This window comes from Labeo rohita, unplaced genomic scaffold, assembly GCF_022985175.1.
Source record: "Labeo rohita strain BAU-BD-2019 unplaced genomic scaffold, IGBB_LRoh.1.0 scaffold_79, whole genome shotgun sequence".
In the NCBI taxonomy this organism is placed as follows: domain Eukaryota; kingdom Metazoa; phylum Chordata; class Actinopteri; order Cypriniformes; family Cyprinidae; genus Labeo; species Labeo rohita.
This window is the reverse complement of record NW_026129733.1, coordinates 21420-37481: the sequence shown is the minus strand read 5'-3', so window position 1 is coordinate 37481 and position 16062 is coordinate 21420. Positions and strand designations below refer to the sequence as shown.

At 36.1% G+C, this 16062-nt stretch overlaps 1 protein-coding gene across 1 annotated transcript in view; it reads left to right on the top strand.

Moving 5' to 3' along the window:
- ldlrad3 (low density lipoprotein receptor class A domain containing 3) overlaps positions 1-16062 on the top strand; it is a 48338-nt gene that overhangs the window by 25488 nt on the left and 6788 nt on the right. The window contains exons 2-4 of the mRNA XM_051104747.1: positions 197-343; positions 8805-8930; positions 12344-12478. Of these exons, the coding sequence (XP_050960704.1) occupies positions 197-343; positions 8805-8930; positions 12344-12478 (408 nt within the window). The remainder of the gene's footprint in view (positions 1-196; positions 344-8804; positions 8931-12343; positions 12479-16062) is intronic.

The window sequence follows — 16062 nt, the reverse complement described above, 5'->3', positions numbered from 1 at the left end:
ATGTTCTGAAGATGAACGAAGGTCTTGCAGGTTTGGACCGACGTGAGGGCGAGTAATTAATGACAGAATTTTCATTGTCGGGTAAATTCTACCTTTTTGTCTCCGTTTTGTCAGGATTGTTGTTTCTAGAATCCTTTCACCATTTTCACCAAACTTTAATGGATTGTTTGTAAATACGTTTGTCTCTTTTCCTCAGATTGCCAGCTTCTACCTGGAAATAACGTTACAACAGGGTGCAACATTCCGGGATATTTTGTGTGCAGCGATGGTAAATGTATTCCTGGAGGTTGGCAGTGTGACGGCTTTCCAGACTGCTTTGACAAGAGCGACGAGAAGGGTTGCCGTAAGTCTTGCCTTCCTTGCACAGCAGAGTCCACCCATAGCTGGACTCATTTTAAAAATTCTATCTGCCTCAGCTCACAGATCACTGCACAAGTAACAAATAGCTCAGTATTTAATTGTGATTAATTAGCTGTAAGAAGTAACTGATGTAGGATACACGGTTACCACAATTTTTTTTTCTCACAACTGGGCATCAGAATGCAGTAGAGTGTAAACTGGGAGTTTTGGTCACATTTCACAGGCTGGAAAACACTACATGACTTTTAAAGTCTGTACAGATTTTTAAAACGCTAGACATCATACGCTTACAGACTATATAGTGAATAGTGAAAATAGTTCAAAAGTCTTAAAATGTCTTAAATAACGTTTCCCTAATAAGAGGCCTTAAAAAGTCTTAAAATGTCTTAAATTCAGATTCGATGGGTCTTAAATACTTTTGGTCAAATTACCACTAAAATATCTTAAGTCTGACGCAGTAGCGTCAGTAGCATCACCAGAAAAGAGACTCTGGGTGTGCATCAGAAAAAATGGGTGTGCTAAATTTATTGTCAGATTGATGTGCAAATAAAATGGACTCGTATTACTAACATTACAGATAGTTTTATTAATATTAAAATGACCAGAGATGCAGTTGTAGCCTATTGTTATTGCACGGCACGCGTCCCTACAACTCCCTCCTCACTGACAGAATTTCATGTGAAATGTTCACGCCTACGGTTATTTTAGATTCCGACTTGTAAAAAGCATTCACGTCCTCGTCTTTTCATGAGCCATTTTCCGAAGCTTTCTCGCTCTTCAAGACACTTGACTTTTCATTTAATTTTCACTTTATTCACGACACGCGCCGCAAATTTTTAAGTTGTGAATTTACGTACAATTTGCACAATCGGCAAGATATTATTAATAACAGACAAAAAAAGAAAAAAAGAATAGAAAAAAATAGCATGTTGCATTTATACTGTCCAGAATAAGCTTTTTCACATAATAGGAGTTTACACACAAATTAAGCAGTTTAAAAGTTCACATACACTTGATGTTTTAATGGTAAAATATGTTGTATTAAGAACTGTATTTAACGAAAATAAAGGCAATTATTCTGTAAACATGTGGTTGTGTGTAATATAAGTTTTATCTTATATTTAAGTAGGCCTACTTGTTCATGTACGAAAAAAGCTAGTATTTTGCAAACAATCAAACAAGAAAGAAAGAAAGAAAGAAAAAGAAAGAATTGTTCCACATTCACAGGTCCTGTTTCAGGCATCCCCACCACTGCTTCTTTTAGATGAATATGCACAGTATGTGCGCATATCAACTTGATCATTAGTCTATCGCGCTTACTGCATGGCATGGAGGCGTCTGCGTGATCTCTTGCGTTTTATTTTCCCTGCGGAAAGAACTTTTTCTGATTTATGTACACTCACGATAACACCAAAAGGTTGTGCTTTTGTAAAACAGAGAGGTTGTGCTTTCTGCATCTTCGTGAAATGGAGCACGTCACTGCAATGAACCTGCTGCTTGCCTCACAAAGAAATCCATAGAATGCTTAAAATGTATCTTATATTAAACGAACCAATTAAAAAAAATCTAAAATCTCTGATTAAAAAATAACCAGTGAAGCATCGAAATGCAGGAATGATTCTTCTGATTTTAATACATTCAATGTAAACAGCGATTGATAATGGATAGTGTATAATGTCTGACCCAAACTGGCTGGCCCTTTCCCTTTTGTCTGGTCCGTTGAAAGTTCGGCTGCCAGGCTGCTGCAGCTCTGTGGTGTGACTCAGCCGACCAGCGGCGCTGACGCACACCTGCTAAAAGCCGCTCCAGTTATGAGAGTGTGACAGAGATTGAAATGATGGAGACGTGTGAAGTGCATGGAATAGACACTGCCTCGGTGCACTTTCACTTCACAAGCTTGCACAAACTGCAACAGGTAAAGCTGTAAGCTGTGTGGACATTAACAATATCATTAACAGTTCTCATTTCTTCTCATTGCTTCTTCTTATCAAGATCTTTAGTCTATATGCTGTTCTGTTAATGCTTGAACGGTGAACTTCATATTAGCCTATTTGTAGCGCACTTGCCGTTTACTAACCACAATAAGCTTTGCGCTCTGTTACCTTTTAATAAGCAAAGTAGGTTATCAACTTTAAAATTATGGCAAATTCATAATGAAATTCAAACAATAAAGATGGCTTTGGAAGGAGCGATTGCCGTAGCACCACAGTTCGAGCGACAACTGAACCCGGTAAGTAACACTTTTTTTGAGCATCAGTAACTCAGTGGTTGTTTGTGCTAGATCGCTCAAACTTTGATATATGGTAGCCACAATTGTCTACTACAAATGAAGCTCACTTGGACGTCAACTTCATAATAACAGATTATGTGAGTTAATGGCAAATACAAAGAGTTCCGTTGTTACAACCTACCCCACTACTGGATAGATGTCACAGTGTAAAGCAATTTGCTGAAAGAAGACCCACTCCAATTTATGCAAAAACTTGATTGAAGAACAAAAATACTCAATTTTTTTAATAAAGAACCATTGAACCATATAAACTGACAAACATTATACTGTATTCATTTTAGGACTTTAAATTTAGCACAGAAACAATTGCTGTGTGTTTGTGTGTACTGTATTCATTCACTAGCTGTGTTGCCTTTTTATATGAATTTTGGAAAATTACATAAAAAAAGCATACATTTTAAACGTGCACAAAAAAAATGTATGTGCTCATTTGAGGCGGATAGTGTTTTTATCCAATAAGAAGATGCGCATAAACTATGATGGAAACACATTTTACATAAATCCCTTGATGTGCAACAACAACTTCACATGACTGTTTTAAACTGTGGAAAATGTGTAAAGCTTGTAAACAGGTAGGTAATGATAGATTTACTTCAGAATAACCAATCTGTGTCCATAAGCTCATCAGTCAGCTAGCAAAAAAAAACATGTAAAAAGGAGCATGCTGCTAAATTTATGCACTGTATTGCTTATTCATATTTTTACTTAACCTGTTGTCTACATTATAAGAGAATGCAAGGAGCTAAAGATAAAATTAAATGCATAGGAACTCAAACTACACACAGTGGCATAAGCGTAAGTGATGCTTATGGTCGATGATATTGGAACAGATTAAATAACAATTCTTTGCGACTATATAGTTCTCAAGTTGGAAAAGACACGTTGTGAAGTTAGTCAAGTCACTTTTCTTTATGTAGCGCTTTTAAAAATACAGATTGTGTCAAAGCAGCTGTACAGTATTAAATATGAAATAGTGTGTCAATAATGCAATAGGACAAGAGTAAACACTCAATTATCAGTTAAAGGCAGTTCATTATTGAATTTAGTGATGTCATCATCCAGTTCAGTTCAAATAGTATACGATAATGCTAGAAATTAAGTGTTCCCAACTAAGCAACCCAGAGGCAACAGTGGCAAGGAACCAAAACTCCGTCTGTGACAGAAATGGAGGAAAAAAAAAAAAAAAAAAAACCTTGGGGGAAACCAGGCTCAGTTGGGGGGCCATTTCTCCTCTGGCCAGACGAACCAGCAGTTTTTTCCACTTTGCAGAAAAAGTCAGATTGTGTCTGCGTCCCGAACAGTGTTGGGTAGATTGTTCCAGAGTTTGGGCGCTAGATAAGAAAATGATCTGCCGTCCGCGGTTGATTTTGATATTCTAGGTATTATCGAATTGCCAGAGTTTTGAGAATGCAGCGGACGTGAGGGACTATAATGTGATAAGAGCTCACTCAGGTACTGGGGAGCTAAACCATTCAGGGCTTTATAAGTAATTAGCAAGATTTTAAAATCTATACGATGTTTAATAGGGAGCCAGTGCAGTGTTGACAGAACCGGGCTAATATGATCATACTTTCTGGTTCTAGTAAGAACTCTAGCTGCTGCATTTTGGACCAGCTGGAGTTTGTTTATTAAGTAAGCAGAACAACCACCCAATAAAGCATTACAATAATCTATCTTTGAGGTCATGAACGCATAAATTAATGTTTTTGCATTAGACATTGAGAGCATAGGTCGTAATTTGGATATATTTTTGAAAATGGAAAAATGTGGTTTTGGAAATGCTAGAAAGTATGGCTTTCGAAGGAAGTATTGCTATCAGATAGCACACCGACACAGTAAATTTGCCCGAGTAAAATTTACTCAAATTGAAGAAAATTTACCAGATAACATTTGGTCCCTCTCTGAAAAGAGTAAAAGTTACTCTTTTGATAGAGTTGTTTTTCCAGAGTTAATTTTGCTCAATTTGGTGTTAATATTTTACTCTCTCCTGTTACATTTGACTCTATTTAGTGTTTTTTGAAATTAACTCTTGTACTATTTTACTCAGTTCAGAGGTACAAGAAATTTACTCTGCTACTTTTTAACTCTGTTCAGAAGAAAGTCAAATTTACTCTGCCAAAATTTACATCTCTTCCAGAGTTGTTTTTTATCAATTATGAGTGAACTTTAAAGACTAAATAACTCTATCCAGAGTTAATCTTTTAAATTACATAATTCATATTCTATCCTCAAAAACCCCTAAAAATAGAAATGAAAAACTTGCTTTTCAATCTGAAAAAAAAAAGAGTCTACAACAAACTGTATACTCATGTCTCACAATTTTATTTTTTCAATCGCCTATTTAAATAATACACTTACATTTACAATATTACACTTGTGATCATGATCATTTGGTGGTTTCTGCATCTATATCATAGACAGTGTTTTGCAGAAAGCTATACACAATGGACAGGTCTTACAGAGTAGAGCATATTGGACAATTACAATAAAACAAGACTGGACCCTACTTCTCATCAGCCCAACAACAAGTAGATACAGCTGGAGACTCTCTCAAAAGCCATCCAACTGCCCTTGGATACTGGTAACAGTCTGTAAAAGAATGAAAACACATTATTGCCAATGTGACTTAAAAGTTAGTCAGTATACAGCATGAATAAAGAAACAAATGAATAAAGATGTCTGTCTTCCACCAAAGTTTATGTTTTACATAATTCCAACAGATTGTTACTAAATATGTGAAGTAGAAAATAGCAGCACAAGAACAATAATTTAGAGGACAGGTGATTAAAAAGATTTCTCCCAAAAATGAAAATTCTGTTATTAATTAATTACTCTCATGTTGTTCCAAACCTGTAATACCTTTGTTCATCTTCGCAACACAAATTAAGATATTTTTCAAGAAATCTAAGAGCTTTCTGACCCTGCATATACAGCAAGGGTACTGCCACATTCAAGGCCCAGAAATGTAGTAAGAACATTGTTAAAATAGTCCATGTGACACTGATTCTACCATAATTTTATAAAGCTACAAGAATACTTTTTGCGCACAATAAAACCAAAATAACTACTTTATTCAACAGTTCTTCTCCCCCAAGTCACTGTCCTCCACCATTAAAGACAGTATCATGATGCATGCGCATGCTTTGTAAACAAACGCAGCGCATGTGTGTTCCTGTGTCAGCAGCATCACACGTATGCATCAGGGTACTCTCGATTATGGCGGAGGATGGTGACTTGAAAGAGAAGAATTGTTGAATAATTATATTATTTTTCTTTGCGCACAAAAAGTATTCTCGTAGCATTGTAAATTATTGTAGAAACACTGATGTCACATGGATTATTTTAAGAATGTCCTTGCTAAGTTTCTGGCCTTGATCGTGGTAGGACTCTTGCTGTCTATGAAGCTCAAAGATCTCTCAAATTTTTTCAAAATTATCTTCATTTGTGTTCCGAAGATGAAAACAAAGGTTTTACGGGTTTGAAACAACATGAGGGTGAGTAATAAATGACAGAATTTTCATTTTGGGGTGAACTATCCCTTTAAGAGCCTTTCTGAGAAATAAGCACGTTCAAGATCATACAGTATTACAATATTATCAACTAGTGTCATTTGATATGCTTCATTAGTAGCTTCACCTTGATGAATTTCACAAGACGATCTAGCTGAGATCTTTCCCGGTCTTACGTGGCGGTGACTTGAGAGGGTGGCAAAAGGTGAACCAGCATCAAAATGGAAGACAATTTGCTGTTCCAACCTGGAGATACAGAAACAAAATAAAAATTTCTTTTAGGTTTATAGTTTTTCATCACAACCAAGTCTTGATGACTACAGATGTGTGGATGAACTGAGCTGAAACCTCTACAAGTATTGAAATGAAGTCATAAACTTATACATTATTTTTTTTATTCAGAGTCCTAAATGAAGACAATTTCTAACTGTAAATCTGCAACTCCTGTACTAGGCCCTTGCGAAAATATCAGGGTAGAAGTGTTGGAAAATAAACTGAAAATATTTGCAACAGCTACTTGCATAACGAAACTTGCTCCTGGGGTCAACCAAGCATAGGAATAGGGAGATGATTCTCTTCGCAGGTTCTTCCTTTAAACTACAGGAAGGGCTTTTTCTACACACACACAAACATAAACCAATAACATCATAAACATCAATTAACAAAGTACAGTATAAACAACCTACCCATGTTCATTTGTCAAATGTGCTACCACGATTTTCACCATTTCACCATTATTAATGAAAAGTATTAAAGATATTAAAAATGTTAAAGTTTCTCTTACCACGTTCCCAAAACATTTGAAATGTAAAAGGTTTTGAAGAAAAAAATATATTTCTTTGAACTTCATTCTGACAATGTTGTTGGTTTACATCCTGAAGAAACCAAAAAGACAAAGTTACAAAGTTAAACACAAGGCAATAACACTCAGTCAGATGGTGAAAAAACATTCATTAGTGCACTACACAACATGAGTTATCTTTGTTCACTAATATGTTTTTAATTTGTAATAATTGCTTGGTTTATATCTTTAATGTATATGGCCTAATTGTAGGCTAGTATTAACATTGCACTGTTGTATGTCCCATTTCCAACGTTGTTTCCCTCTTTCTCTGTCACTGAGGTGGAGCGTTTATGAAATATTGTTCTTATAAATTCTTCCCATTATTTCCGTAATTAAAGTTTACATATTAAAAATGCTTGCAAACTACAATGAAGTGCAAAAGTTATTGTACGTGTTCCGCAGTGGTCAAAAAGGATTCAATCAAATTGTATTTTGAATTGAAACACTGACATTCTGCAATAAAATCACCGACTAGCCCTCGTAAATGTTAAAAATACATTTCGTTCTCATGAGAAACAGTTAACTTACTGTCTAAATAGGACTAATCCACATCAAAATGGCCTTCAACAATCCAGTTAAGGCTAACGTTAATTTAACTCTTTTCCGAGTCAAGTACATGTGGTGCACAACTCGAGTCTATCGTCACACTAGTTTAGTGGAGAAACATTGATAGGCAGCTAACGTTAGCTAATTTCAATTAACGTTCAAAATAAATGTTCAAAATATATGTTAGCTATTTGATTTCAAACTTTGCCTAACATTAACTAGTTTTCAAGCTGACAGGAGAAAGCAAGCGATCTCTTAAACATTCAAAACACATGGCAAAACGATCCGAGCTCAAAGCAAAGGCGAATATAATTAAAATAAATAGTAAGACTTTGAAACTTTACTTACTTTACCATCCAGCAGAAGTGTGCCGTCTTCTAAACCCAAAGCAGCAGCAGTCGATGGCCGTGATTAACAGTAATGGCGGATCAACGAAGGGATGAGAGTAAATTGGGGAGGAGTCACAGTTACTCTGTAATTTTGCTCCCACTCTACGGATAAATTTTACTCTGTACACTCAAAATAGAGCAAAAACAACTATTTTTGAGGAAAAAAAATTTAACTCTGGAAAAACTACTCCGCCATTTTTCCTGTGTAGGTTCCTAACTGGGGACAAAGAATTGACAGAGCAGCCGTGAAGTATTAGACAGTGTTTTAGGTTATTACATGCGGAGGTTTTAGGTCTGATAATTAGCACCTGTGTGCTAATTATTTAAAATAATGTAATCATTTGGTTTTAGCCAGTGGTGTGGGTTCCCACTTTAAGTAAACCTTAGTTCCCAGGACATCTACAAGATGGATTAAAATGCTGGTAAAGACAAGAAAAGACCTCCAGTTAATCTTGTGGACCCATTTTTGTTAACAACATGTGAACGGGTTTAGATGGATTCTCCATGTCTGGAACCTCCTGGTTCATCCAGCTCATGGTCTTGTTGCTGCACTTGAATGAAAGGTTGAAATTTGTGTTCCTGTTTCGAAACTCACTGCTGCGTCAGTGAGAAATAGAAGTTAGTATGACATCTGCCGCAAGAGTGGTGGGAGATCAGATCAAGTCAAGGGCCCCTACAGGACACACAGGTCGGAAATTCAGTGGGAGCAAGATTAAGAAAACAGTCTTGTGCAGGGCTCTACTATGTAGCATAGCAGTGTTATCAGATTGTCTGTGTTTGAAACCATGTTAATTGAAATCTTATTGCGTATGTACCTTTTTTTCTCTCCATTTCTATCTCCCTCTCCCCCTCTCTCCTCCTCACAGTGAAGCTGAAGGCAAAATGTGCACCCACGTTCTTTGCGTGTGCTAATGGGATCCACTGCATTATTGGCCGCTTCCAGTGTAATGGTTTCAGAGACTGCCCTGATGGCAGCGATGAAGACAACTGCAGTGAGTATCCAATGTGCACTCAAAACAAGTGTTACACTTTAGATTTTCATACGATCGAAGTTGCTACAGAAACAAAGAAGTTTGGCAAACATGCAGTGTTTCATTCAGTACTGGTCTGAGTGAGAAAACTGCTGTGAGTGAGAAAATGCACAGTTGGACAGCTGTCACCTGAAGCACACAATGTGGCAGATACGGGACAAACCTTGTCAAAACTACAACATTATGGTTAAGTGAATCAAAGTACAACTCCTGTGCTCCAAGGGACTATCGTCATCCAAAACACAGAACGCAGCGTTTGATGCTACTTAATATATGTCGCCCAACTTGCACCATGACGCCACATAATACTATGATAGAGTGAACCAAAGCACTCAAAATACACAGTTAGGCTACGTTCACACTTGGCGTCTTTTTTCAAACTGCCAGCGTCTGTTTTACATTCTAATCCTATGGAGTAAACCGTCTTTTCAAAAAAGTCATGAGCGCTTTTTTTAAACGCCAGCGCCGGCGTCTTTTTCTGCAGCTCAGAGCGTCTTTTCAAGTTGAAAAAACTTCAACTTTTCTGAAAAGAACGCCCTACCTCAAGCGCCTTTTTCACAGCTGACCAATGACAAGCCAGTAGCGAGACCTGTCGTTTCCATAACAACAAGAACAGCAAGAAAAATGGAGACGGTGCCGGTTGATAGACTTTTATTTTATTGTTGTTAACCGACATTCTCCTCCCCGTTAACTTTAAAAATCGACGCGCTGCCCACAAGGCTATCGGAGCCGCGCGTCGGTTTTTGAAGTTAACATGAACGCCGCTGCGCTTCGGGCGTCCCGCAGACTCGCAGATCCTTCCCGATCCCGTCCCCCCCGTCCCCTCGCTTCCTGTCTAAATACAAACATGCTAAAAAATAAAAAATAAAACACCAGCGCAAGAGCGAGCTTTCTCTTTTCTCGAGATTCATATGATTACAGCTGTTATAGCAACAAAAGACGCCCTCGGCTGCAACGCTGCCAGATTCTTTTTTTTACTAAAAAAGCGCCGTTGTCAACTTTCTCTTGTCAAAAAAGACGCCAAGTGTGAACGTAGCCTTAAGCTATTGCTGTCTGAAATGAAGAATGCAGCAGAACTGACCAAGCAGAATGCCAAGGACAGTGTGGAGAAGTCTTCCTAATATAAATATGCTTAAACAGTCTTTCAGTTTTTCAGTTAGAAGTGAACTAATAACATGATTATTATAGAGGTATTTAAAAGATACAGTTGCTTATTAATATTTCAGAATTAGAATAGCAGATATGTCGCAATATGGTTAATGACTAAATATTTTGAACAGAAAGAAAAAAACAGGGGTGTTAAAATGACTCCAAAATTAAAAGTACAGCTTAGAAATTAGAAGTAACCTAGCAAAAAACAAAACAAAACAAAACAAAAAATATATATATATATAAATATATACATACATACATACATACATATATATATTTATATATATATATTTATATGATATATATATATATATATATACACACACAACATATATATTTTTTCTTATAAATGTCTTCTTAACCCTAAAATGGCCAAAATCATAAAATTAATTTGTTGCTATCTTTTATCTTGCTGGGACTATTTTTTTCATTAAATCATTAAAATTCATTGTTTCTTTACTCTTTTACTTAAAACTCTCAATTGTGATTTTAATGTTTTTATACAAATGTATGTTTGTATACGTCACCCCTTTGGGTGTAACGAAGGGTCAGAGGCATGCAGATCCATTCACAGCTTTATTAAAACAAACTCAAGGTCAGACAGGCTGGGATCAGAAATGGTGTATAACAGAGACAATCCAAAAGTCGGGGCAGGCGGCAAGCAGAGTAAACAGTAGTCCATGCAATAGGTCAATAGGTCAATAGGTCCAAAGCCAGGCGGCAAGGAATCAGTGGTCTTTAAACTGTCCAGATCAAACACAGATAATCCACAAATCAGGGTAAACGCTCAGAAAAGCTAAGACTTCGCAGGGAGTGAGAGTCCGGAAGCTGTTTATAAAGGCTGGCTAATGGGTGGCAGGTGATCAGGCCCAGGCACGGGGTGTATAGGAGATGAAGTCCGAATTGGTTAGTACTCGGGAGAGGGTGCCCTCCGGTGGCGATCGGAGGGAGCCGCAGAGGCCTGATTCATGACATTGGGTGTGTAAATTCACTGAAAACAGAACAATTGTTTATCAGTGCTTGTTACAACATTGTTGTAATTCCTGAACGCTTTGGAATACAGACCTTAGGTTGATCTCTTTTTAAAGACACATAGCAGATTATTGCTGAAGTGAAAGCAAAAAAGAGAGTATAAAAACTTATAGAAGTTTAAGTTTACAGTATAGATAATGTAATATACATTTTTTGTTATATATATATAAAATAAACATTTTATAAAATATGTTGCACTCCAAAAATTGCTATAAGAGCCATATGTCTTACCATGCTATGTTCCAAATTTGAAGTTGATAACATAAAAATGGTGGTTCTTGTGAGATTTTGTTTGGGCACTATATCAAAATAATCACTGGGTGACACCACACCCAAACTCTGTTGTATTTTTTTATGCAGTTTTCTGTCACAAATAAATAATTTTCTGTCACAATATCACTACTTTGTATATATAGTATTATTTATTCTTCAGACATTGCCCATTAAAAACAATAAATCCATGGGGCTAAATCATATATGGGCTTGAAAAAAAAAAGTTTAAGAACACAAATGTAAAATCATACAGAGATTATTTCATTATCTGAGATATCTTTAGTTAAAGGCATGCAAAAAATGTTTCCAAAAGTTTTTCCATTTTTGAGCTATCACCACTGGCATATAATGCAAATAAAATTGGCAACAGATTTTATTAATTTATCTACGTATTTCTGTGTAAGTAAAAAAAAAAAAAAAAAAATAGATGCTGCCATCTTTCTTAAGTAATTTTCAGTCCGCTGTAATCTTGTTCTGAATTGTGGGTGAACATTGTCATTTTTAACCCCTTTTCTACAAAATAGTGGATCACTCAGTAAATATACATCCACGACATTGAATATCTTGAAATAAACTACGTAGTTTTTTTTAAAATCAGAAAATAAATAAATAATAACAAAATCAAAAATTTGAGACAGTTTCTGAAATTTAGATGATTTGAAGTATTCTTAAAGTATTCCATTGCATTTTTAAATTTTATGTAATTGTAGCACTTTTTATTTGTCATACTCCAATAAATATATTTATATAAATGTATAAATATGTATCTTATAAACGTAAAAGGTCTTGTGTATAAATGTATATTTATTAATAAAAATCTTATTTTATTTATTATAGTGGTAGAAAGAGAGAGACTTCTGTGAAACAATAGCAGTAATAATACTGTTAAATTCGTACTTTCTCTCCCCACTCCACAGCTGCAAACCCTCTGGTGTGTTCATCTGCACGGTTCCACTGTAACAATGGACGGTGTGTGGATCGTAGTTTTTTATGCAATGGACAGGATAACTGTCAAGATAACAGTGATGAGGAGAACTGCCTTACAACAGCAGGTACAGACATACACTGCCCAAACATGTTTCCACACATCTGGTTGAAATAAACTTTAAGAAGACTTCACCAAAAGATTTATGCTTAAATGTTTTAAATGAGTTTTATAGTTAAAGGTATGTGGACACTCTTTCTAATGTTTGGCAATGTTAGTATTATCAGCGAAAAATCTAAATGTGCACAGATCTGAACCACAGGTCAAAGGCTCAGTTCCCAAGGAATGCATGAACTGCTAAAATGTATACTTTCAGTGATGTGTAAGTTAGTATAAATGCATTCATTTCACAAATAATAAAAGTGCGTTTAAATGGTCACGATAAAAAGATGTCAGAGTTTGTCTTGACAAACTTTACTGTTGGCTTTACAGAACTTCATCATAACCTTTAAAGGAGAAGTCCACTTCCAGAACAAAGATTTACAGATAATGTCATCCATGATGTTCATGTCTTTCTTTCTTCAGTTGTGAAGAAATTATGTTTTTTGAGGAAAACATTTCAGCATTTTTCCCCATATAATGGATTGATATGGTGCCCCGATTTTGAACTTCCAAAATGCGGCTTTAAACAATCCCAGCCGAGAAAGAAGGGTCTTATCTAGCGAAATGATCGAAATACAATTTAAATACTTTTTAATGTCAAGCGCTCGTCTCGTCTTACTCTGCCTGAACTCTGCCTGTGTATTCTGGCTCAAGACAGTTAGGGTATGTTGAAAAACTTCAATCGTATTTTCTCCCTCAACTTCAAAAACCATTTTAAAATCATCCTACATCGCTGCAGAAGTACTGACACAGTCTTTGCAAAGTGAACATGCAAAGAAGATCGAACACCCTTAACAAAAAAAGTAAAACAGCGATATAGGGCGATTTTGAAGTTGAGGGAGAACACGAGATGGGAGTTTTTCGACATACCCTCACTGTCATGAAACCGGAACAAAAACAGTCCAGGCAGAGTAAGACAAAACGAGGTAAAATAACTGATTGTTTCGCTAGTTAAGACCCTTCTTACTCGGCTGGAATCGTTTGAAGTCGCATTTAATCTGCATTTTGGAAGTTCAAACTCGGGGCACCATAGCAGTTCATTATATGGAGAAAAGTCCTGAAATGTTTTCCTCAAAAAACATAATTTCTTTACAACTGAAGAAAGAAAGACATGAACATTTTGGATGACAAGGGGGTGAGTACATTCTATGTAAATCTTTATTCTGGAAGTGGACTTCTCCTCTAACAGACTTTAACAGAAAAACACATGAGATTGTGACAGACTTTATTATATCTTTATTATATATATATATCCTGACAGACCGTATCATATCTGCTAAAGACCCAATCAGATTTCTTCAGACCCCATTTGACCTATTCGGACTAATAATAAAACCACATAAGTCCTCATTAGACTTAAGTAGACCACAATATATTGCACATAAGAACCCCATTAGGTATTTAAGAAACTTCTGACAACTAGTTGCCATCCTCTGTTGACTATTAGGCATATCTAGCATGTTGTTAAGTACTTTTTTCTTCAGCAAAATAGTACAGACGTTTTTACCGAAACTGTGGTCCTTGGTGCTGATAAAATGCAAATCAGTGGCTACCTGTTTTAGAGAATAAAAAAAAAGCAAATCAAGGAACACAGAAATGAATACCTGTGGCTTTCGTTTGGGATCCAGACATCACTCCGGACAGTTTGTCTGAGCTGTTGAGAGAGAGAGTTACGTTGACTGCAATCAATCCAATGGACCAGTGTTTTTACAGCAATGGCATATTGTGGAGCCTCTCAATAGTTCCCAGAAGTTGCGTTAAATACTATTAACGCCACAGAGATGCAGCAAAGAATCCACTGTGGTGAACTTTTAAAAGGTAAGGCATTTATAGAATACAACTGTACATTATCAGCACAGCTAATCAAATTACTTTGTGCATTAGGACAGATTGTTATTATTAGATTGTTCCTCACTAAATTAGTAGATTTACACAATGTTATTCATTCTCTTCATGCAGTTTCATTCATCATTTTTGCTGACGGGAAGTTATTTATTAGACTTGGATTTATTGCAAAGGATGCTGGTGCACTTAAGTGAGAATGAAAAAAAGGTTTAACATAGGTAAGCAGATTTCATTTCAGAATCATACTAGGCTAAATTACCAAAAAATATATTACAGTATATACCACTACTGTATCACTGAAGTAATCACAGTAAGTCTCTATTTCATTACTGTATTTTGTACTGAAACTTCTTAGCTATTATAGAAGCACTGTTTGGTGGATTAGCAGTGATGCCGCAGGACTGATATGTGCTTGAGCATCTTGTAACCATTTCTCCAGTGTTCTTTAGATGAAAGAACAGTACCTGTGAAGAGATGACGCCAACCCTTGAGAGGACTTCAGATGACACCAACTCTGAATAAGCACACAAAACTGTCAAATACTGATCGCATCATGTAATCATTGCTTTAATGTGTTCATTGTTTCTGTTTAAATGAATACGTGACGGATTTGTACAGCCTAATTTTAGATTTTGTTTATTTCTGCCATATGAATTTTGACACAGTTACACCTGATAACAGAACTCTGATTTGTAGAAACACTCATTTTCTGTATAGCAGCTTTGAAAAAAATGGGTATAATAAGAAGTGCTATACAAATAAATGCGAACTGTATTAAACTTCATGCGTCATTTTTTCTCCTTTCCGCATCATTGGGGAAATCATGCGTTCTTTCCTTTTTGTGAGTGACTGGAGCATTCCTCTGCAGCACAGCAAATGTGGAGACTATACATGTACTATGGTGAACACTATACAAGGACAACATGCTTTTCAGTTTATTCTAAATGCATAAATACTTCCTGCAAATTAATTGCGATTAATCCCACCTAACATTAAAAGTTTTTAATTTTGCAATCATTTCACATTCAACCTTCAAATTAATATAAAAACAACATAAAGATTGTATATTTTTATTATTTGTTTAATGGCATCTTTTTTATGACCGAAGGCCAGTATCACTGATACCAATCCTACTGATGTATGTATTTTGAACTTCCATTGTCACAACTCTCTCTCTGAATAGCTCTGGATTACAGGTAATAATGTTGTAAATAATGTTCAGTTTCTTGCACAGACTGATTTGTTTTGTTTCATGAGATCTCAGTAAATCATCAGAAGCCAGGGGTATTTTTTTTTTCTTCTTTTGCATGTTATGAAGCACTATGGGTTTCAACTAAAAATCCCATAGTACAACGGCGCTGTATGTCGGCGCACTGCCCACAAGGCATCGATATTACCAGACATTTTGAAAGAGAGTACCTTTTTTCGCGAAAACATTTGTGTGTCTTCTTTGCTTTTAAGTATTTCAAGACCATAAAGATGTCAGTTACTGTAGTGCAGTGTTTCCCAACCCTGTTCCTGGAGGCACACCAACACTACACATTTTCCAACTTTTCCTGATCAAACACACCTGAATCAACTCATCATCTCGTTAGTAGAGACTCGAGGAACAGAAATATATTGGTCAGATAAGGGAGACATCCAAAATGTGCACTGTTGGTGTGCCTCCAGGAACAGGGTTGGGAAACACTGCTGTAGTGATTA